The 24,992-nt window shown below is 36.7% G+C and overlaps 1 protein-coding gene across 4 annotated transcripts in view; it reads left to right on the top strand.

The window, feature by feature from the left end:
• LOC108710851 (gamma-aminobutyric acid receptor subunit beta-2) overlaps positions 1–24,992 on the top strand; it is a 142,357-nt gene that overhangs the window by 33,348 nt on the left and 84,017 nt on the right. For all 4 annotated transcript variants that reach the window (XM_018252027.2, XM_018252028.2, XM_018252026.2 and 1 more), the window contains one exon: positions 22,808–23,028. In XM_018252027.2, coding sequence (XP_018107516.1) covers positions 22,808–23,028 — 221 coding nt within the window. The remainder of the gene's footprint in view (positions 1–22,807; positions 23,029–24,992) is intronic.

Here is a 24,992-nt window from a genome sequence, read left to right on the forward strand (position 1 = left end):
GTCAGATTACTTTTTCCCTATGAAGCCATTAAATGCTTGTGAGTGATAGGAAGATACTGCATGGAATATTGTGATTTATATTGATAGATATAATTAGGACAAATTCAGGGTGAGAGCAGAGGACAGAGGCAGGTACTTACTCGTATTCTTTACCTACTACCTACATATTACTCATTCCCTGCCCTAATGGAGATTATTGTCCACTTTCACTAATGTATGAGCACAAATGCAAAGGTTAAATGCCTTTATGAGATATTCAACCAAAACTATTTTTTTGAATGTGGGAGGAAACTTCAGTCTCTATATGCTCTGTTCAATCCAGAAATTACCTTGATTCACCCATTTTCCTGATAAACCAGTGGTTTGTAGTCCATGATTTGGGACGGTAAGTTTCTTTACCCTATACAGTCTAAAACAATTACTGATTGCTCTTGGCTATGTAATTACTAGAAATCATTCATAAACAAGACACATCCAGGCCAGTGGAGTATTACTACTTGAACATAGTAGCACAGATGATTACGTTAATTAATTCCCTGCTCAATTGGAATGTCAACCCTTGTCATTGTTTCTAGGCAGGCCTCTGATGTTGGCTTTCAAATAAGACCAATTCTTGAAAGTGTGCAAATTGCAGCTCTATGTGACATTGAATTCTGCATCATCATCACTTGCTTTCCATCATTCTAAATAAGGATATAAAATATTCATTGATTCCACTCCATTAAAATTAATATGTAAACCGATTACTTACATATTTGAATTAGAAATGTAAAATACTAACTTTCTTGTTTAAAGCCTAATCTACTAGCAACATAGAGGTAGATTTATTTTTTGGTTTACTTTTATGGAAAATATTGATTTTTTTCAAATCCCATCTGTGGCATAATTAAAAATCACTGAAGTTTAGAGGAGCTAAAATCCGGAATTAGCATAATAGTAAAAGATTCAGATGTTTTGGTAGCATTTGAATTACTGATCTAGAAGAGAAGAAGAGAAGGATATAAAATCCAGGGAGTCATGACTTACTTTGCATTTGCTTGTCTGAAATCTCTTTTGCATTTAGAAAGAAATTATTTTGTTTGATTAACTATCTACAGTATATGAAGTTTGATGCTGTTTATGCTAAGCTCAGGTTTTTAAGCTATGGGGGTTATTTATCAAGGTCCGAATTTATCTCAATATCGGCTGCTACAAACTCCGATCTAACCCGCTCAGGTTTTTAACGCATATTTATTATTACATTTTCCCGAAAATTTGCGGGAAAAGCTCAGATTTTCACAATTTCACGAAATTTCAGAATTTTTCATTGTTTTCACCTGAAAGCTCCAAAAATATCGTGAAATTGCCCGAAACCCCCCGACACAACCAAAAATAAATTGGACTGTTCCCATTGACTTTTATGCAACCTCGACAGGTTTGAGATGCCTGCGAATACTGCGATCGAACGATCGAAGGAATAATCGAATGATATTCGAGGGAATATCGAACAATTCGAAGGATTTTAATCCAACGATCGAAGGATTATCCTTCGACCAAAAAAAGTTAGGCAAGCCTATGGGGACCTTCCCCATAGGCTAACATTGGGTTCGGTAGCTTTTAGGTGGCAAACTAGGGGGTCGAAGTTTTTTCTTAAAGAGACAGTACTTCGACTATCGAATGGTCGAATAATCGAAGGATTTTTAGATTGAATCCTTCGATTTGAAGTCGTAGTCGAAGGTCGAAGTAGCCCATTCGATGGTCGAAGTAGCCAAAAAAACACTTAGAAATTCAAAGTTTTTTTCTTCTATTCCTTCACTCGAAGTTAATGAATTAGCCCCTTAGTAAATCAAAGTAGAAGAACCAATGGTACAATGATACTTTTAGACTGGTGCTCCATAAAACACCATTAAAATAATTTTAGGTAGTCTAGTGTATGTAGAGTATTCGAACTGGTAAAAAAATTTCAGCCACATACTGAGACTTTTTTGTGTACTGGTTTTATACTGATTTTGAAATCAAAGAAGAGAAAAGCCAAAGAGATCGAGAACAGTTAGAGGGAACTCGCCTCATGAAAACAGCATTGCTAATCACTGGCAACAATATATTTATAGGGCAAATGCAGATGTCTGCTCTTTAATTTGGACCTGTAGCGATTCATAAAAGTAGTGGTTATTTCTACACATTCTTTGCATCTTGCCTTGCACTTTGTAATTGAGCCTTCTAGACGATACAGTATGTCTATTTCTCTATTATTTCTTGGCTCTGGTCACATTATTCTTGTTAAAAATTCTTTTAAATTATTGCAAAAATGTCTTGAAGTTATAATGCAAACTAAACACTGCTGTTGATACAAAGATGGAAAGAAGGTGGAAGAAACCAGCTATGCAGCCATAATTATATGTAAAGATTTGAATGGATTTCTTCAGTATGTTGGCAAAATTGCTGTTCAATTGAATTTTCTGTCAACATATGAATTGTACTATATGTAGTTATGTCTAAGTTTGGGATATATTCCTGGATAAGAGAGAGCGGCATCCTATAGAGATATTATATAGGTATGATTCCTATCATAATGATATGCCTTTCATTTCAGTCTGGGCCTCAAGTATATTCTCTGTTCCAAAATAAAATTGGGCATCCTATCAGTTACAACAGCCTGTCAGTCAGCATGAAAGCAATGGCATGTAATTAACTCAAATTGCTTTTTCACTTTCAACCTTTCAGCTCTTTTCAGCATTTGGAATAAAGTATCATAAAGAATGAACATAGAACAGCATGTGCTGGGAGATGGAACAGGCTTTTTACTGACTTGGGTTTATGTATTGGTATCGAACAAATTTGTCCCAGTGTGATATTGTACAGCAACTAGTCATTACCAGAAATGACAATTGTTCAATACAGTGTAGGCAAAATAATAAAAAGAGAACATTGATTGACTATAGGTATCTGCCATGAAAGGCTGAATCTTGTATTACTTAGTATATACAGAATATAATAAAGAATGTATGTCAGATAGAAATACAATCACCCAACATCATCTGGAAATCTGGCACCTAATTAGTTATTACAGTTTGTGACTGCAAGTCATGTATCACTTTTATATACTGTTTAAGGCTGTCTTCATGAGTCTTGCATATATGGTTTAACCTTAACTTACACTATACATGCATTTAAGATACATATTTTATCCTTAACCTACAACCATGACTTATAGATGGCTCAGTTAGTTTTTATAATAGTGACTACATAGTCTGGGCACTTATGCCAGCTGGGGCATTAGTTTCAATAGACTATAAAGGTATAATGAAGAACTGCAGTCCAAGCTGAAAATGTTCTCTTTTGATGCATATTGTCAGTTATGGTGCATTGGCAGAGGAGAATGTGAACTAGAGTTTACTGCAGTTGTGGATCTTTTGCCAAATAAACTAAATGATAGCATGTACAAGCAGTTGGTGTCTCTAATTTTGCCCTGGTGGCTAATTGGTAAGATACCCTGAAGAGTCGTTATTCCTCGATCCAATTTATAAGCCTAAAAAACAATAGCCAAGAGCAGACCTACTGGTGATGTTGAATCATATGTCCATTCCCTATTAACCAATGGCCAAAATCTAAAACAAATACTGCTTTATTACAGGTAATAATATTAGATTATGATTATAGGAGCACTCATTTGCCATTACCTAAAACTCAAAATATTTAGTGGCGTTGATGCACTGTATCAAGTAAGAGGCATTTAATGAACAACAACCTACAATACAATTTTTTTTGTGTATTTGCATTCATGTTTGCAGACCTAAATGTATCTTATCACACAAATTGCAGATAAATATGGGATTTACCCAAAAATGTATGCCTGTAAAGATATAACTTTAAGTTAATTTTAATATTACCCATTTAAATGCGAATCACTAAAATGATTATTCATAACAGCAACCACATTTAAGTTTCTGTCTCAAAAGGAGAAAGTTGTGACAGCATGTCTTTGATCTTCTTTTAGAGACAAATGGTTTCTCTTTTCAAAACAAAGACAGTTTTGTGTTTTGATAGGAATTAAAACTGTCTTGAGTTGAGAATCATTCAAACACAATAAAGCTTTTCTTCTGAACCCAAAACCAAAATTTCCAGAACCAATATGGTCAAATCAAAGATGCTGTGATATTTCAATATGTTCTACTAAGCCATGTGCTGTAATCACTATCATAACAAGTTGGATGAAAGAAAAAAGATAATTAACAAGTCAAACAGGTTTCCCTTTAGATCTCTAACACAAATTTAAAGGAAAATGTTAAACCATTTCCAGTAAATAAAGTGTAATAGATTAAGGGGCAGATTTATCAAGGGTCGAAGTGAATTCGAGGGAATTTTCTAAGTAAAAAAATGTGAAATTCTAAGTAATTTTTTGGATACTTCGACCATCGAATAGGATACTACGACTTTGAATCTACTTCAAATTCATTTTAAAGTTATAATAGTTTGAATATTTAACCATTCGATAATAGAAGTACTGTCTCTTTAAAAAAAACTTTGACTTCAATACCTGCCGAATTGCTATGTTAGCCTATGGGGACCTTCTACAAACTTTTTTCAAGTCTTTACACATCGAATTAAAATCCTTTGATCGATTGCTGAAATCGTTAGTTTAGAAGGATTTTAATTCGATCGAACGATTGCCAAATTCACTGAAAAAACTTTGAATTCGATATGTACTTTGAACCCTTGATAAATCTGCCCCTATGTATAGAAGTTGACTTTACAGTTATATTCAACCTTTACAAATTCGTATAGATCTCATAGTTGCCTTCACATTTTCAGCAATTGTTTTTTGTTCTATTATCTAATATTCAAAACTGAGTTCCTTTATTTAATCATGTACTGACTCTATTAAGGAAGGATTGCACACTCAATTTGCAAAAAATAAAGTGAATTTATTACATAAGTAAAAAAAAAAAGTATTAACACAAATAACAAAATAATAAGCGAGCCCAACATGTTTCAACCATAGTGGTCTTCCTCAGGGGCACAAATAATGCAAAATCAAAAATGTCCCCGAAGCAGACCACTATGGTCGAAACGCGTTGGGCTCACTTATTATTTTGTAATTTTTGTTAATACTTTTTTTTTCTTATGTAATAAATTCAGTTTATTTTTTGCAAATTAAGTGTGCAATCCTTCCTTGATTACTTACATGTTAGACTTGGAGACCCTTATGGGGAGCCTCCTATGGATTAGCACCTCGCTCTATACACCTTCTTTCCTGATATTTTCTGGCTCTATTACAAGTCTCTGAAAAAAAATTCCATTAATGCTTTTAAGGAGCAGGAACACAGACACCACAGTCATTTGTTTAATTAATTTAAATCACTTAATTTAGCCCATAGATAATTTTTGATTTTTTAACCTTCTATTCTACTCTTGAAAAAGTGTGCTGTAAATTCTTCTTTTCATATTCCTGGTAAAAAGAGTGTGAATGAAAGGCAAGTGTGCTATAAGTGGTTCCCTTTATACCCCTGTGAATAGAGAATTTGTTTTATGTTGTTCCTGTGCGACAATTGTGTTGTATGTTTGTTTGCAGGTGAATTCTGAATGTCCTGTAAATTGTTACTTTTATAATGAATGGTTATCAGTTTCAATTGTCGGTGATTAATCCAATGCTCATTACTGACCTCAGTTCAGTGTACAAAGAGCAATTTTCCGACACACATTTAAATTTTTTCCAACAATGCTAAATTTTATCCCAAAACTCCAACACTGCAGTCAAGAAGAGGTTGTGCATTACAAGGAATGCAACTGCATTTTTTTTCAATCAGGTGCAACTTATGGTTTACGTTCTCAGTGTGGGGATTTCATGAATTCTGGAACATTATTTTGTGATGATTTTGGCACTAGTGATGTGAGAATCTGTCATTTTTCTCTTCAATGAAAAATTCACAAAACCATGGAAAGATTTGCAAAGCCGTGGCTTTTCAAAAAACCCACTGTGGTATCTCTTTTTACTGTTCATAAATAGTGCTCAACAAAAACCCGGATTCTGTAGGCAAATATACTTGTAAAACCCGGATTCTGTAGGCAAATATACTTGTCCAACTCATTCAAGGTCACATTGTCTACAAGATAAATATTCACTTGTTTGTATCCTTTCTCTAAATAATGAACAGCCTCTAGTTCATGCTAGACATTTGAGTGGTTAAAAAGGTGATAGAGAAACATTCCCCCTCAGACCACCTGCTGCTATGCTCAAATTTAAATTTAGATCTACCTGTGGGTATTTTTAGCATTAATGCAATAACACTACACTACTTTATTACATTCCCACAAAATGTAATACAAAGGATAAAGTTAATTCTGGTGCAATAATCGATGGCAACCAATAATATGTTTGCTATTAAACAGGTAATCGGTAATTGTTATCCACCAATTGGTTGCTATAGGTGATAAGTCCTTTAGAAAACTTTGCACCTTTTATTACATAACCCCATTTGCATTCTGTCTAGTAGAGAATATAAAAAGGTAGGAAATAGATCTAGGAAATATTCCGTTAAAAGGTTAGTTTTTGCATTTAAAATATGTTTTTTTTAAACGTCATCCTTCCAATTAAACTATTAGGTTTGATGTTTCTTTGTGTTTTTTTTTAGATTTTATGCCATACAGAAAAACACAATTAGTAAAAAGAAGCAAATAAAGAAGAGTTACAATTAGTATTTTTCCATCAAATGTCATTGCCTAGTAAATCTATCAAACTATTAAATCTTTTACTTTTATTCAAATCAGGGAGACCCTAAACCTTCTAATTACTAAAAACAAAAAACATCTGTTTGCTTCCCTCTGCTGTTGGGCACCCTTAGACATGAACCTTTTGTGGCTTCAGATAAATACTGATACCGTTGTTCCAAAGAAAAAACAATTGCACTGTATATAATTCCCTAGGTATTATGCTTCATCCTCTCTCATCCAAGATCATTCTGAATCTCTTGTTTGTGCAAAACTAAAAGTAAAAATTTTCATTTCATGCTACGCTCATAGCATTGTCTTAAAACCAAAAATTATATTTTATAATTATGGGCAGAGACATGCAAAGTCATTAATTATGTCCCTGTGGCCACCTATGAATCTAGAAGTACTGGTTTAACAGCACATATATAGCCGAATTCAGAGCCATATATGAAGTATCCAAACTACCAGATCTCGTGTTGCAATGTTTTTAAATACTGAAACCAAGATATTGGAGCTTGCCTCTTCAATGCCTTCAAGCCTTTCTCTTCCTTACCACAAAGGATTTTTCAGCTATTGAATTTCTCAAATCTATTAGATTAAAAAAGGTTACAAAAAACTACTAATGCTGTTAATGAATTTCTGAAACTAACTTTTTACAAATTTCCAGTAAAGCTGTGTTTGTTCTGGTCTACAGTACATTGGAAAGCGGAGCTGACCGGCACTCGAACGGATCCACAGGACCAGAGATTTTCAGGTAAAAAATGATTTTATTGATAGAAAAGTTAAAAATATAGCTATGTCTCCATCCACCCTACGCATTTCGCACTCTTCAGGGTTATAAGTCCATGACTAAGCACCCTGAGGGGTGCGAAACGCATAGGATGGATGGAGATACAGCTATACTTTTCTATCAATAAAATTATTTTTTAACTGAATATCTCTGGTCCTGTGGATCCGTTCGAGTGCCAGTCAGCTCCGCTTTCCAATGTTTTGCTGTACCGCTCCCTAAAGCTGGGGGTCTGGGGCTGGTGCACCCGGACCACTTTTACTGTTTGGTGGGTGACTATACATTTAATTCTGGAGCACCTTGTCCTTCTCCTAACCATTTCTACAGTACAATTACCAAATGAAAAAAGTTCAACTCAAAAGGTGAATTCTCTGTAGATTTTGGAATTTGATACGTAAAGGTATGAAATATATTATTTTGGGACCTGAAGGTTTTTTTAGGTCATTTGGATCACCATACCACCATAAAGTTATTAAAATACATTTAGATTTCAAGAAACAAGCCCCAGCAGGATTGTTCTGCTTGCAGTTTGGATTCATACTGTTTTATTATTACAGACAAAAAGAAATTGAAAATTGCATGCTCGTATTCTATAGTTTTCTGAATAAAACCTGGGTTTCAGGATATTAAATCCCATTCCAGTAATTTTTTTAACATTTATGTTCCAATAAAGATTTACTGAAAATCAAAACAAACAAGGATTGATTTAATAGACTTAAGTGTGCTCAGTTGTTCCCTGTACACACCAATTTGTGGTGTATGGTGATGACAGTTCAGCACTAGTTTCATACAACAATTAGCTTCTTTGGGATTTCCACATTCATAAAGACTAAAGAAGCAGGTTTTAACAGGCACCTAATGAAACATTCTTACAAATGTAATTTTGTACATGGTCTAAATATAGTTTTAAATTAAAATCAGCTAAATTAGTGGTATTTAATTAATGTGACATTCAAAACTGACTGTGCATACATTGCTCTGCTTACGGCAATTCACTGGTGAAAGGTAAACTATAATTTCCTACAGTTATAGGTAGAATTATAAAAGGTTGAATTAAGAATTTATGTACATTTTTTTTACTCTAATAAATTTGCATATACGCACAACTTGAATGGGAGGTTTTTTAAGAAAAAATTTGAACATCTAACATTCTATCGAATAGCCCTGACCCGAAAATTCGAATCTAATTCGAATTGAGTTTTCCCTCTGAAAAAACTTGAATGTCAGGAAGGCAATTAACATATTCCAATGGTTCAACTGACCTCTTCCATTGACTTGTAAATAAACTTGGCAGGTTTTAGGTGGTGAATATTAAAATTAGAGAATTCCATGGTCAAGATGTGATAAATCTGACATACAAATTTACATTTGCATTGGGGTATTACAATTCGAATGTGTGAATTTTAACACCAAAAACAATTTCTATTCAACCCTTAATAAAGCTACCCCTTAATGTGTACAAAGGTATTGTACACATTGGGATATTTCTATTTATATGTCTGTCTAGTGGGAGATAATTTATAGAGAATGTATAGAATTTTTTGAAATCTTTATTGTGTACAACACGTATGTGTGTGCCACAGGAATGGTTTTCCAATTGATATAGAATCAATTATTTATTCTCCCTCATTCTTTCAAAGCCAAGTTGTAGCTACACTTCCTTAATCTTTTACCCATTAGTTATTAACATGTACTTGGAATGAGTGCAAGATATCTGATATAAAGCATTAACCCAAATGCAATATGTCCCCTAAGTGTTTAATGTTTATGTGTTGTTTCATCCTCCTTAAAGCTGGTGTGGCATGAATTTTATACAGTGCATTTGGCAGTTTACAAGCAATATTATTTACCCTTTTAAGCTGTAAATAAGAGGTTTTTTTTCCTGTAAAACATAAAATACTATACCATTGTGCATTGTGCATTTAATATACAAAGTAAAAGCATTTAGGTACTAAGAAGATTTCTTAATGTTTATAATGCTCTCAGTACCAACAAACTGTATTTACACAGCAATAAAAATAAACTACTTTTAGTAGCTCATTGACGTTTTTATTGTATACTGGCATGTGCCATTTGGCTTCAGGAAAAATCATAGTTTAGTTCAATTATAAAAGTAATTACAGTATAATTTGAAAGTGATGGATATAACATGTGACAACACAAACATGTGATAACACAACTATGACAACATATTTATTTTTCATTATGAAGGTTATTGTTTAGGTTCTCATCTCCATTTCATAACTTACCTATAAGCTAGAAGGTAAGGTAAGTCTGTATATAACCTGCCTAACTGCTCCAATTGCTCCAGAGGAAGGCATAAAAAAACATTTGAAGCCTCTCCAATTTGCCTCAGAGGGGAAAAAAATTCCTCCCTCACTCCAAAATGGCAATTGGACTAGTCCCTGGATCAACTTGTACTATGAGCTATCTTCCATAACCCTGTATTCCCTCACTTGCTAAAAAGCCATCCAACCCCTTCTTAAAGCTATCTAATGTATCAGCCTGTACAACTGATTCAGGGAGAGAATTCCACATCTTCACACCTCTCACTGTAAAAAAAAAACTTATTAAAAATATTAAGATGGAACCTCATTTCTTCTAATCAGAATGGATGCCTTGTCAGCTGGAAGGACCTACTGGTAAATAAAGCATTAGAGATATTATTATATGATCTCCTTATATATTTATACATAGTTGACATGTCACCCCTTAAGCACCTCTTCTCCAAAGTGAACAACTCCAACTTGGCCAGTCTTTCCTCATAGCTGAGATTTTCCTTAACTTTTACCAGCCTACCTGCCCATCTCTGGACCCTCTCTAATTCAAAATGTCCTGTTGGGCCCAATACAGAGCCCTGAGGGCCCCACTAAGAACCTTACTCCAAGTAGAAAATGTACAACCACCTTCTGTACCCGATCCTGTCAGTAACTAAACTGCATAAATGCATATCGGTGTTGCGTTTATGTCATGTTTTAATTATTTGTTTTTTGTAGACTTGGAGGCCTATTTATTAATGGTCAGATGTTGAAACCACAACTAAACTCACAAACTCGAAAACTACAAAAGTCATGGAATTTATTAAAAGATCCAAACATATAAAGTACAAAGAAAATAATGCGCTAAAAAATCTGAATACCTTGAAAACCTCTAAAAATAAAAGTTTTTCAGGAAATTCCTAGCAAAAAAAAATCTGCAAGCCTCTAAAAGTTGTAATTGATTCAAAGGGATACTGTCATGTGTGAACCGGTAACTGGAGCACAGTGTGAAGGGAGATATATTTCCCCTAGGTTCATGTCTTGCTCCCATATGTACAGCAGTTCTGAGTGGGTTAATTACCCTAGAAAGTCTCACCTGGGAAATAATTAGCAGGCTAGATCTGCTAGCTGCTAGAGAGGGTTGGTGCTCAGAGAGTAAGATTGAGATACATGCTGAGAGGGCTGAGAGCTGGGATCTGTGTAGCCATTTGGAGCGGCTGTTTGTTTTTCTAGAAGGAAAAAGGACATTGTAAAGGTACTGTGACTCTGTGGAGTTGTACTTCTGTGTTTGGCCTGGAATCCCAGTAGGGGACCGGAAGTAGAGAGGTAAAATACCCTGTGTATGAGTTACAGCCGAAGTGTGGCAAGGATTTTGTTTTGTTTAATGCTGCTTTACTCACAGAGTCTGTATATGTGAACAATAAATGGACTTTGCCCTGTAAAAGGAGAAGGAAAGGTTAAAACTAAGTAAGCCTTATCAGAAAGGTCCATCTAAATATACCAGTAAACCCCCAAAGTAGTGCTGCTCTGAGTCCCCTGTCAAAAGAAACACTGCATTTCTTTCCTTCTATTGTGTACACATGGGCTTCTGTATCAGACTTCCTGCCTTCGTCTTAAACCTCATTGCCCTGGGCAAGAGCATGCTCAGTTTGCTCCTCTTTCCCCCCTCCCCTTCTCTACTGTAATCTGAGCCCAGAGCAGAGAGAGATTCAGGCAGGAAGTGATGTCACACCACATTAATACTGCAGCTCCTATCCTAAACAAACAGAGAGTTTCTAGAGCTTTTTACTCAGGTATGGTAACACATTCTACAGAATAAATATAGCATTCGAGCTTGCACTATTGCAGCTAATCTATTGGCACTAAAATGCCTCTGTAGCTGTCTGTTCATCTGATCCTGCTCACTCATGGGAAAACATGTTTTTTTCCAAATGCATCAGTTAATAGTGCTGCTCCAGCAGAATTTTGCACTGAAATCCATTTTTCAAAAGAGCAAACAGATTTTGTTACATTCATTTTGAAATATGACATGTGGCTAGACATATTGTCAATTTCCCAGCTGCCTCCAGTCATGTGACTTGTGCTCTGATAAACTTAAATCACTCTTTACTGCTGTACTGCAAGTTGAAGTGATATCACCCCCTCCCTTTCTCCCCCTCCCCAGCAGCCTAACAACAGAACAATGGGAAGGTAACAAGATAACAGCTACCCTGGAAGATCTAAGAACAGCACTAAATTGTAAAAGCCAAGTCCCACTGAGGCTGATTCAGTTACATTCAGTAGGAGGAATAACAGCCTGCCAGAAAGTAAGTCCATCCTAAAGTGCAGACACAAGTCACATGACTGAGCAGCTGGGAAACTGATAAAATGTCTAACCCCATGTCAGATTTCAAAATTGAATATAAAAAAAATGTTTGCTCTTTTGAAAAATGAATTTCAGTGCAGAATTCTGCTGGAGCAGCACTATTACCGTATATACTCGCGTATAAGCCGAGTTTTTCAGCACCCAAAATAAGCTGAAAAACGCTGCCTCGGCTTATACGCGGGTCATTTAAAAAAATATTACCTATTTGATGCGATACTAGGTGCAGTTGTCCCGCGGCTCGGCGCTGATCGGATCTTCCTTGACTTCCGGGTATTCTCGGCAGTTTCCGGAGCGGCGGAGGGAGCAGGAGGACTTCGTGACTTGACTTCGTTTATTTCCGTCACGGCGCTCTTACGTCACGGCGTCCGATGCGCCGCATGCCATTGAGATTCTCTGACTGGGAGGGGAGAGCGCGCGTCTGGTGAGTCATCCCAGAGTCTCCATACTTTGCGTCTCAGTTGCTGTTAGGCTGCCCGCCGAGGTAGAAGATTTTTCTGCTGCATTTTGCATGATCATCGGATCAGATCCCAACCCAAATCCAATTGTAGTAACTCACTGTAAGGTAGGCCGCTCGGATGATCCCTCAACGAACCCAATTTTAGTAAACTTCCTTTCGGGCTCTGCTGAGTGCTTAGTAGGGGGGTATTCTACTTGGACTACAACAAGTAGGTCTCAGGGGAAATGTTAGGGTCAGGCTAAATAAAGTTGTAAATAGTAACTCTTTTACACACCAATGTGTACGCCCCACTTATGGTGACAGGCAGGCTTATTTGCCTCCTTTTCCTCACTCAAACCTGTTGGGCAGGAAGGAACTCATGGAGTTTCCAGGATTCTCCATACTGTGTGACCCCCCCCTCACCTTGATGGTCTCACTATTGTGATGCACCTCATTCTGCTCAGGGCAAATACATTCGTTGCAGCATATGGGGGTCGGGGAATGTGACAGCCTGGATTCACTGGGTGCAGTAAGTTATAACCTAGAAAGCCTTTCATTAAAGACGGCATGTTTATTAACCTTTCGTTCTCCTTTAAGGTGGAAAAGCAGCAATGCAGATGGTGATGGACCTGCTTTTGCAAGCTGCTGCATTTCTCACCCTAGGCTTATACGCGAGTCAATACGTTTTCCCAGTTTTTGTAGGTAAAATTAGGTACCGCGGCTTATACACGGGTCGGCTTATACACGAGTATATACGGTAACTGATGCGTTTTGGGAAAAACGTGTTTTCCCATGACAGTATCCCTTTGAAATGGTCCTTTTGGATCAGCGCAGCTCCCATTGACTTCTTTAGAACCTCAAAAACTTTTACTTGGCAAAGTTTTGTATTAGTGGTTTTTGTATTTTTTAACACTTAATAAATCTCTAATTTTTAGAAAATAGGAAAACCACAAATTTTCAGAGATTCATGGAATTCTAGATATTTAGACATATGCAGGTATAGGACCCTTATTCAGAAACCTGTCATCCAGAAAGCTCTGAATTACGGGAATACCATCTCCCATAAAGTCTGTTTTAACCTTTTAATCATATTATTACCATATTATCACTCATAAAACAGGCCCAACTCTGGACCATATATAGTTAATTATGGTTTAAACCCCTCCAAATGAATCTTGGTGCACATGTACTGTATACACATACTTATACAGATCTATCTAAACAATCTCATAACATATAAAGATATATACCAATATCAAACTAGAGCCTTGGATATTATGCTTTTTAAGAATTTAGAATCTGCTATGACAACATAAAAATTAGTATTTTTCTTATAATTCTTTAAAGTTTATTAGTGTAATAAGTGAATTTTTTTACCTCTACATTTAGGGGCAGATTTATCAAAGGTTGAGGTGAATTTTTGAATGAAAAAAATTTGAATTTCAAGCTATTTTTTGTGTACTTCAACTAGGGAATAGTTCAAATTCGATTTGAATTTGTAAAAAAATTCAAATATCGGAATTTATCATGTACTGTCTATTTAAAAATTTGACTTCGACCATTCACCTTCTAAAACCTGCCGAATTGCTGTTTTAGCCTATAGGGGACCTCCTAGAACCTATTTGGAGTCAATTGGTGGACTTTGAAAAATCAAAGGTTTCTTTTTGGGAAATTCCATCGAATACGCTATTACTTCGATTTTTATGATTTGAATTCGGCTGAATACGGACGAATTTGATTAAAAAATGGACCTATTCTGCCCAAAAAAAAACTTTGACTTAATTTCAGTTGGTCTTTTTGAATTCGAATTTCGAAGTTTTTCAAATTCGAAATTTGACCCTTGATAAAATATGTCCCAAAAATTGCGATGTAACTGTACTGTGTATTTTACTTCAGTTTTATAAATGTATTTCTCCCAAGACGTAAACGTTTACGTTAAACTTTTTTCAGCGTTTGCGATAAAAATATTACAGAGAAAGAAAGGTATTGAGTAAAGGATTTGATGTTCAGTTAGATGAGAAAGTTGGTCAAGGGTCTAAATATTTTTGAATAGACTGTATATATTATACATCATGTCAAACCTATACAACATACAGTGAAAATGCAATAAATAAAAAAAGAGAGATCTCACTTGTCCCTTTTAAGTCTAACCTTTGTGTTAAATCGTACAGTATAATATATTATTATCCAATCACTCCTGCTGATATATTTATAGGCAGTATAAAAGAAAAACTCTTATTGCACAAATGAAATCACATTGTTCACATTCAGAAATGAAATCACTAAGTCACATTATTTTGTTTTGACATTGAAATGTGAGTGGGACACATTAAATATTATCAGGTAATAACTTTGTATGCAACTGTTCCAAATTAAATGTGTGTGGTGATAATGTTAAAGTACAATGTAGTAAGAATAGACATACATATGTCAGTTTAAATACTGGCCATTGCTTCAGAATCTCAGTGTAACTAGTATCGTATCCAGGGTCCCTACCCTCATGGGCCCCCGCCAGACCCCCTCTCCCAACATTCGGTTCTACAAAAAAATTATTTTTTTTCGGCGTTACACAGCCCCGTTCGCGCATGTGCGCCATGCAGAGCTGTTGGCGCCTGCGTGCCGAGCGGATATTTCTTGCATGTGCACCAAGCATCACAGTAGGGGTCGCAGGGCAGCCATCAGGGGGGAGAGTTGTAGGGGACCCCGAGGGTAAGGGGGCCCAGCCATGCCACACTTTCTTGATTAGCCAGGTCCCCCTGCTTTCTGAGAGCTGCTGACTCCGGGAAGGCAGGACGGGAGCACAAGGGGAGGTATCTTCTGTTCATTACTTCCCCTTATTGGTCACTGTGTGGTGGGGAGGGCAGACCTGTATGTAGGGCTTGTGGATGGCGCAGCCCAGGGGGCCCAGGAAATGTTTTCTTATGGGACCCTGCGATTTCTGATGGCGGCCCTGAGGGTGCGCATCACAGTAGGGGGTGGGGGGCCAGAGGGGGCCCTGGACAGCAGTCCTGGTGGGCCCCCGGGCTTCCCAGTCTGATCCTGATTGTATCTGAAAATGTAATTATAAGTGGAGTAGAACGTGAATTTTAAGTCATTTGGATCCCCTGATGGTGGGGTCAATGTTCCCACCTAGAAGTAATTACATTAAGGGACAAATTTATCAAAATGTGAGTTTAAAGCTGAATAAATAAAAACTCACCTACGCTCTATTCATTCCTATAGGATAGAACATGGGTGAGTATATATTTTTCAAACTCTAAACTTACATTTTGACAAATCTGGTGCAAAATGTTTTTTTTAGGACTCTAGGACCCCTGTAGATTACACAACTACCATGTACTGTACACAGTTACCATGCACTGGTCAGTGTTTGTACCTTCTGTCATTTGTTCTACCATATTTGACTTTCTGTGTAATTTATTTCTTGGAAAATTAATTTAAAAATGACCATTACATACTTAATTTATAGTTATCATATTGATAGGATTTTCTGCCTACTTTATTTTTTCTCCTGCCTCCCATTGTTTTATTACACCATGATATTCTAGTAACATTCAGCAATCTGTTTTTCACAATATGTGTCACAACTAATGCATTGCCTATTCTTAATGCATAGTGTTTACAGGTCCTGCAGGAGCACAATGCTTTTATGTCAGGTCAAAAACTGTGACAGGGGCTTGTCATAGCTGAGAAAGACAGTTATAAGCACGATGTCATTAGCAGCAGTGAATTGTGAAGGTATGGTTCCTTGTTGGTGCTGGCCAGTAGCAAGCCTAATTGACATTGCTCTGGGTGCTTCTTGGCTCTGTGTAAGAATTCTTTCTTGTGCTGCTGTGGGTGCTTGTTATATCAGCACCCATAACTGAATTTCCTCAATGTGCTGGCATGACAGTAGAGAATGACACCATCATGTTTGCAACGGGTGCTGGTCTGACAGCAGCATCCATAGCATAGTGTTAAACAACATCTGCCTATCTTTGTGCAATTTTTATTTACACTGCCCCTTATTCTGATAATGAGATTTACTTTATGTCCCCCTATATTCATTTCTTGGCTAAGAATGAATGCACATATAAAGGGTTTAAACATTTTAAACTTTTTCTGCTACTTATAAAATTGAAAAAATGAAGATTACCCCCAAATCAATTTGTACCATATTTAATGGCAAGTCATTAGTTGCAAATTTGGTTTTAGATGCTATTAGTCAAGATAACCTTTAATTGGGACTTAAACACTGCACCTGGTTTCATTAATTAAGTGGCTCCATTTTAGTGCTACATCTAGAAACACAAGCAAATTTGTTAAATGGATGTGCCTAATTGAAGGGAAGGTGATAACTCATTTGTTCACACAGCAATAAATAAATACATTCATGTTTTTTATTGTTTATTTTTCTGTTAATATTCTCTGTCTTCATCTTCAATTCTGACTAGTGATGGGCAAATCTGTCCATTTTCACTTTGAATAATTCACGAAACGGTGAAAATTCGTGAAACACATTATAGTCAATGGGCGTCCAAAATAATTACTACGTATCCCATCACCTATTTATATAACACCAGCAAGCTATGCAACACTTTAATTTTATAGCATGGTGTCTTATATAAATGTACAAAATTGCAAAACAAAGGACCTAGACAAGAATGGACCAAGGCAAAGTACTTTGTTAAAGGCTACAGGGAGATCTAAAATGATCAGTATGGAGAAGTAACCTTTACATTTTGCTAGCAAAGAGGGCATTGGTTAGTTGTAGGAAGAAAACTTTAAAGTAGACAAATCTAAGGTATTTTAAGGGCTCTTACTCATGAGCGTTTTTACCTGCGCTCCCCTGCGTTCCGTTTTTTCGGCGTTCAGCCGCAGGGGAGCGCAGGAATAGACGCATTTCATTTTTTCAAATGGGGTTGTACTCACACAGGCGCATGTAGGCGCCGAACGCAGGTTGAGATGCAACATGCTGCATTTTTCCTGCGTTCAGTGCCTACATGCGCCTGTGTGAGAACAGCCCCATTTTTAAAAATGAAATGCGTCTATTCCTGCGCTCCCCTGCGGCTGAACGCTGAAAAACAGAACGCAGGGGAGTGCAGGTAAAAACGCTCATGAGTAAGAGCCCTTAGGATGGGGGTAATTAGTGTGTGCTTGAATGAGGATGGAAAGTACTAAAAGAAAGGTTAAAGGTAAATTGTATTAAACTATATTTGGAAATGTGTGGTATATATTATATATATATACAGTATATATATATATATATATATATATATATATATATATATACACACACACACACACACAAAATAAATGTTTTTCTGCAGGAACTTTACTATTTGGGGCTTTTGAAAAGCACAGATTGTAGTAAGCTTTGTTTGCAGTGGCTGAAGTAGCCTGAGAGGTTTCCTTTGCCTTATTTGCAGATTTTCTACAAGTACTGATCCCTGTCTAGACAAGGATTTATGAGTGGTTAGAAATGAAAAAAACTTTCTTTGGGACTGATAAGTCACTTTGTAATGTTTGGCAGTGAAGTACTTGTGTACTCTCCATAAGTTGGTGTAATTGTAGTGTCCTTATATTTTCCCAGTTGGATATAAACTTGGCAGGGGCTACTGGTGTTGAGATGGGAGAATTCTCTTTCCATTGTCTAAATTTATTTGCAAAGTAATTTTGACAAAAGTTAAGTAGATAAACTGTGTTTTTGAAGTTTGTTTTAAAGGTATGGGAATCTCTTATCTGGGAAATCAATATCCAGAAAGCTTAAAATTACAGGAAACATGGAATCCCACTAGGGATGGGCGAATTTTTTCACCTTGTTTCGCGGCAAAAATTATGGCTATAGACTTGTATGGCGTCAAATAAATTTCGCCGCGCTATGAAATTTTTTTGACGCCCATAGACTTTAATGGCCGTCGTCTGCATTTCACCGGCGGCGAATTTTTTGCGAAACAAAATAGGTCAAATTCGCCCAGAAACTGTACTCCCATAGTATGATCTTATCATTAAGCCCCAGAGCGATAATTGCATATGCCCAATTTGGCACAGGTCTTCAAATCAAAGAGAGAGAGTGTCTCATTAAACAGCTTAGTCAAACATCAAAACCTCAAAAACTAGGAAGCAAAGAAAGATTTTTTTCATTGAGAAAGGACAGCTCCCATTGACTTCTACATGACCTTGGCAGCTTTTAGATGACAATGTTTTGTATGAATGTCTTTCATGGTTTTCATGTTTAATAATTGTTTTTGTGATTTAAAGTAATTAATATAATCCAAAATTGTAAACTGGCCACTAATCTTCTTCTGGAGGTTAAGATGCTGACCCAAAACTATTATCACATTAGGCTTTTTGGTTTACTCTAGCCTACAACAACATAGGTTTTAATCATTTCTTTCCCTTTACACAACTGGCTTTATGCCAGTTCTGCATGAAAAAAATTACGAACATTATAAATAGATGACTATTGCAAGGCAACACGTGGCATACAAGGCAGCAGTGCACAGTGTCGAACCTTTTTTTGGAAAAAAATAATTTATTTTCGGCGATGCGCAGCGCCGAGTGGCATTGTTGCGCATGCGCGCCGAACTGAGTTATTGCGCATGCGCGCCAAACGCCGTTGTTGCGCATGCGCGTCAAACGCCGTTGTTGCGCATGCGCGCCGAATGGCTGGGCCGACGGGTTTTAGTAGGGGGGCGGGGGGCCCCTGGACAGCAGTGCCGGTGGGCCCCGGGCCCCCCAGTCCGACCCTGGCAGTGCACAAGATTTTGAGATGATGCAAGGCTTGTCCTAATAACATTGTCCACAAAATGGCACCAGCTTGCTATAATTATTAAATTCCCAGACCAAGAGAAACAAGATTCAAATAATTTATATAGTGTAATTAAAGTTCATTTTGCTTGACTAACATAATAAGCAATGATTTGGAATTATTTTTTCAGGTGACAGCTCCCCTTTAATAGTGTTGCTTTCTTTTTATTTTAAGATAATGCCTACCAGCATTCCTATAAAGGTATAATATATATTAGCAAGAAAGCTCCAAAACATAGCAATTGCACCTCCCATAGTGTCCAAATCAAACACACAGAATGGATATTAAAATAGTATTTTGTTTTTTATCAGGATTTATGATAGCTAGAAAGACCCTTTTTTTCCAACATTTCTCCTGCAAAATAGGTGTGTGTCAATCATCCTTTGTGCATATTGTTTTGATTATAACATATGTATGTTTTCTGTTATTTATATATTGTATGCACTAAATGTGGCAAAAAGCTGAAATTTTGTATTAAAACAACAGCTTAATGGTTTGTTCATCACAAGCCACAGTATGTGAGAACATTTGGAGGATTTGAGCTCAAATCTATTTGGATGACTTTACTTGCTGTAGCATATAATGGTCTTTGCATGGCTAGCGAAGCAGCACCAATGTTAGTAAAGCTGATGATGCTTTCTTCGATGCCACTTGGCATTTGAATTTGGGCAAGGATATAAACATAGGAATTTAAACAAATACAATATATTTGAGTGGATATAAATAATTTAGCAATTAGAGTTAAAGTATAGATAAGTTATGGCAAATGTTGCATTATGAAAAGTGTATTTGCTGAAATTCCTAAATAATGTGATGAAACCCTAGTCCATAAGCCACTACAAATATATAACTGAATAATCCTTTAACTGGGGTCAATATATTTTTTCAAGTTGCATGTGTAGCATTTTAGCTATGAGTAGACATTTTAATATTGTACCCTTTCAATGGTGCAGAAAAATACCTTTCTGTTAGAAGATGCTGAATTATTAAAGGTCTTCTTCATTTAAGTGATAATGAAGTTACCAGTATAAGGAAGACAGCTGACATTGGTTTTTAGCAACTAACAATATGCACCTAAATTACTCATAGCAACAAGATATTTGACTTCATTATTCTAACTGCAATAGAAAATCACATCTAATTGCTTATTGGTTTTATGTACCACCGCACTGCTGCAGTTATATGAGTAAATAAGGGCTACTGGGATTTCAGCAAGGGTCTTTGGCTTCCTAATCAGTATGGTTACTTAACCTGTGCGTCACTCTTTGTCAGCAATTAGGGCCAACACCACAATTTTCTAGAAAAAAACATTCTTCCTCTTTTATTTAACACGGTCACAAAACATAGATATGAGCAGTCAAAAGAAATTAAATACACTTTTTTTCCGTTTGCAAAAATACATGTAAGGAACATATGAGATATTAAACTTAAAAGAACCGATTTAAACAAAATATGTAAAAAAAATTGTACAGGTAAAGGATGTTATTAGGAAACCTGTTATCGAGAAAGCTCCAAATTAAGAGAGGGCCATCTACTGTTGACTCCAGTTTAATAAGATAATCCACATTTTTAAAAATTATTTCCTTTTTTTCTGTAATAAAAAACAGTACCTGTACTCAATCCCAACAAAGATATAATTAAACCTTAGTGGAGGCAAAGTAAACCTACTTACTTTATCTAACATTTAAGTTACTTTTCAGTAGACAAAATATGGTTATGCTTTACAGAACGATCCCTTATCTAAAAAATCCCAGGTCCTGTGCGTTTTACATTACAGGTTCCATGATGCAGCATAGTGTAAGAACCAGTGGACTTAAAATTACAATAAATAATAATAATGGGAAGGTATGGTTAAATACAGACGGACAATAATGCATTCTTAAAATGCAAGCATACAGCACAAGCAAAAACAACATGTCCTGCTTACACAAAGCTAACCTACTCAAAACAAAAGAACTTGAGAAATTAGGATAAGAGGCAAAAATAAACAAAAAAAAGTAGCCATTTTTGAGTATATGGCAAGGATAAATCTGAAAGCTCTCTGCAAATGTGAATCCAGAGATATTGATTATAAGGCTGTATCTGTTCCATTAAACCAGTAGCTCTGGATGCATAAGTAATTCCAGGTGCAAAAAGACAAATCTTATCAGCTTACATTTCCCTAAGACTAATCATACATGTTAAATAGAGATGGAAAAGGGTATTGCAATGAAGAGTAAAAGGAATCCAAAATTATTTTTTAAATATGTACTGTAAATAGTAAAAAAAAAAAAAAAAAAAGCAAGAAGGGGTGGAACCATTTGAATCAAAGAGACGTCAATACGTTCATGAGAGTCCAGCACTAGAAGATATGCATCCCATGGAACTAAATGTGCAGCACATCTTAATGTGTAATAGATCTTGCCAGACTCATTTATTTGTCTTCTCTTAGGAGGTTTATGGCAGCAACATCCCTCTTTTCCCTGACTATTCCCCAGCCGTGCAAAAACAATGAGCATCATTCCAGAAAAAACACATTATGACAGAGGGATGAAAGCTCCATGACCTCACTTGCATATACTTGACGTTTCCTTTCTAAACTTGCATTCGAAATTAAAATGTTGAAGAAATATTCTCCTGGTTGCGTATATGCTGGAGAGTGTCCTCCGAACTGCAAGTTAGCCCCCTACTGAATCTCTCAAAAGTTTTATATTTGCCCTGTTTCAGGACAGGAATTTCTGCACTACTAAGACCCACCTTGCACATGATATGGTTTCTGGTAAAGGCTTAACTGTGTTTGGGGTTGGATATTTTGGGTTTTAGGGTGGGTTTTTTGTGTTGTAATAATTACTGATCATGTTCTATTTCACTTGCCTTAACACATGGCACCCCAATACATAGGTATGTATTTTGTAATCTGTTCATATTATTACACAGTGACAATGCTCATGATGTACGAATGAACCATCAATGATGTTGGTTGTTGTTCTAGATCATTAGTGTGCTCAACTCAAAGTTCAAAAAGGCACTGGTGTTCAGTCACATATACCAATACAAACCTGATTTAATGTTGCTCCAGGAGACCCATCTTGCAGGCCTAAAGCTTTTGGCATCGAAAAATTCTACTCACCCCTAACCTGTGACCCAGGTAACAATTGAATGTGATGTCTTGAGGGGGTTGACCTCCGCTGATTATCAGCTCATTAAGTAGATTTTCTAGACAATCCACTAACACAAGCATAAATTGCGCAGGTCATTGCAGACCTCCATGCCCACAAAGTATTTGGCCCACACTTAAATGTGCTGAAAATACAGTAGCATGCAGTTTTGCCTTTACGTGTTAGTTATGGGGAATAACCGAGACCTCTTAATTTTCATCTGTAGCTTGTTGTAGTATTGATTTTGTTGTATTATTAATTGGTTAACCCGTATGTATGCGCTCTAACATTAAATACAACTTTCTCATATTCAATTTCAATTATTAATTATTGTATTCTTACAGGACTATACCCTGACAATGTACTTTCAACAAGCTTGGAGGGATAAAAGACTTTCTTATTCAGTGATTCCTTTAAATTTGACCTTGGACAACAGAGTAGCAGACCAGCTCTGGGTTCCTGATACATACTTCCTGAATGACAAGAAGTCTTTTGTTCATGGAGTTACAGTGAAGAATAGAATGATTCGTCTGCATCCGGATGGTACTGTGCTTTATGGTCTCAGGTGAGTTTGTGTCGCATTGTTATGTGCAATTGTTTGCATGCAATTGAACCTGCAATTATTTATGGCCACAATGATGGGTTCCAGTAACACAATAACTACCTAGTAGTACTGTAGTATGATTGTGTTTGTGAAGGCATAAGGAGTACAGTGTGCTGCATAGTAGTGAATTCTTTGAAAGCTATATCTCGGTATAATACACAAGAGCCATGTGTATCCTGTAAACTGTATCCTTGTTATCAATGCACCAAGCCTAGGCCTGTGACTTATAGTATCCCTATGTTTTACAATACATTATACACAATAGTTTACAATTAGGGATGTAGCGAACTGCCGATTTGGTGTTCGCGAACGTTGCAAAAAATGCAACGTTCGAGGACAGTTCGCGAACTTCGAACACCCGCTAAAATCGTTTGATTCGAACGATCGAAGGATTTTAATCATTCGATCGAAGGATTTTCATTCGAATCGAACGATCGAAGCCATTCGATCGAATGCTTTCATTCGATCGAATGCTTACAATCGTTCGAACGAATGGAAATCGTTCGATTTTTAGCGGTCGAAGGAATTCGAATGGTCGAACGACTTGTATTCGAATCGAACGCGAACTCAAAATGCGAACGTTCCCAAACGTTCGCGAACATTCGGCGGACGCGAACGGTCGAAGTTCGCGCCAACTAGTTCGCAGCAGAACAGTTCGCTACATCCCTATTTACAATACATTATCCATTATTTATTTTCACTTCAGCATTGTGAATAATAGTTGACTAATATACTCAGTGGCATTCAATTTCACATTATCAAAAGGTATTTAAGAACTACAGTCTGACATAAGCTATGTTTGGATGGATTCATTTGTTTGTGATACATTTACAAATGGCTGATGCCCTGTGATACAGTGGGCTGGAATCTTTTTTTCATATCCAAGGAGAGTAAACAATGCAGTCATTTCTCTCTCATATATTGTGCACAGCTGGTTTCATACCAATGGATCTGGAGCTGTTGGGGGAGTTATTCCCACATCGATGGTTGCTTACTTTCCAGTGGGACATAGTTAACCATTGTTATAGTTTATCAAATGTAACATTTGACAGTGGGGGGCTTCATTGAAGGAGAAGGAAAGTGTTCTTGCACTTGGGGGTGCCAAAGTGAGCACCACGGAGCGACCCTCTTCCTCTTTCTTCACACGACTGTACTGAAAAGTGAACTTTAACTAAAAAGTTATTTCGTTCTACTGCGCATGCGTCTGCCCAGGCAAATTTGAAGAAAGAAGCCAGAAGAGGATCGCGCTGTGGTGCTCACTGGAATAACCCCGGGCCGGTGCAGTTTTCTGTTGATAGGAGCACCGGCCCAGGGTTTCAGTTAAGTAAATACAATCACTTGGGGTGCCTAACATTGGCACCCTAAGTGTAAAAGACTTCTCCTTTAACATTCTCCTTCTCTTTTAACATTAGTTAGGAAGCACAAACCCTTCCTAGAATAATTTAGACACCAAGGTCTATCGGAATACAAAAGGAAACCAATAAATCAAGAAAACAAAATTCTTGAGTTACTTGTTTCAGCCTGGAAGGAATCCAAAAATTCATATGGTCCATATGGTTGTGGTTCTGCTTGTCATTATTTAAAAAGGAACCCCTTATAATGTAAAGCATCCATTATAAGGAGCATGCATCGCTTACAGGCTCAGCAAACCCATTTATATCCTACACAGCTATCTCAGTAAGGAGACTCAGCCCTTCTCTATGGGGAAACTACAACGGCAAATTAAATCCATGATCTACAACATTGTACTAGGCATGATTTATCAAACCCAAGGTGGAACTAACCCATTTGCGTGCAGGGATGTCCCTTCTAACTGACTCATTAATTGCTTATAGAATGACAAATTACGGTATCTACTATATATTTTTAACTACTATATACATATACATTTTGGATCAATCTTAAATTCGGCAAAACCCCATATA

The sequence above is a fragment of the Xenopus laevis genome, chromosome 3L, assembly GCF_017654675.1.
Source record: "Xenopus laevis strain J_2021 chromosome 3L, Xenopus_laevis_v10.1, whole genome shotgun sequence".
Lineage (NCBI taxonomy): Eukaryota > Metazoa > Chordata > Amphibia > Anura > Pipidae > Xenopus > Xenopus laevis.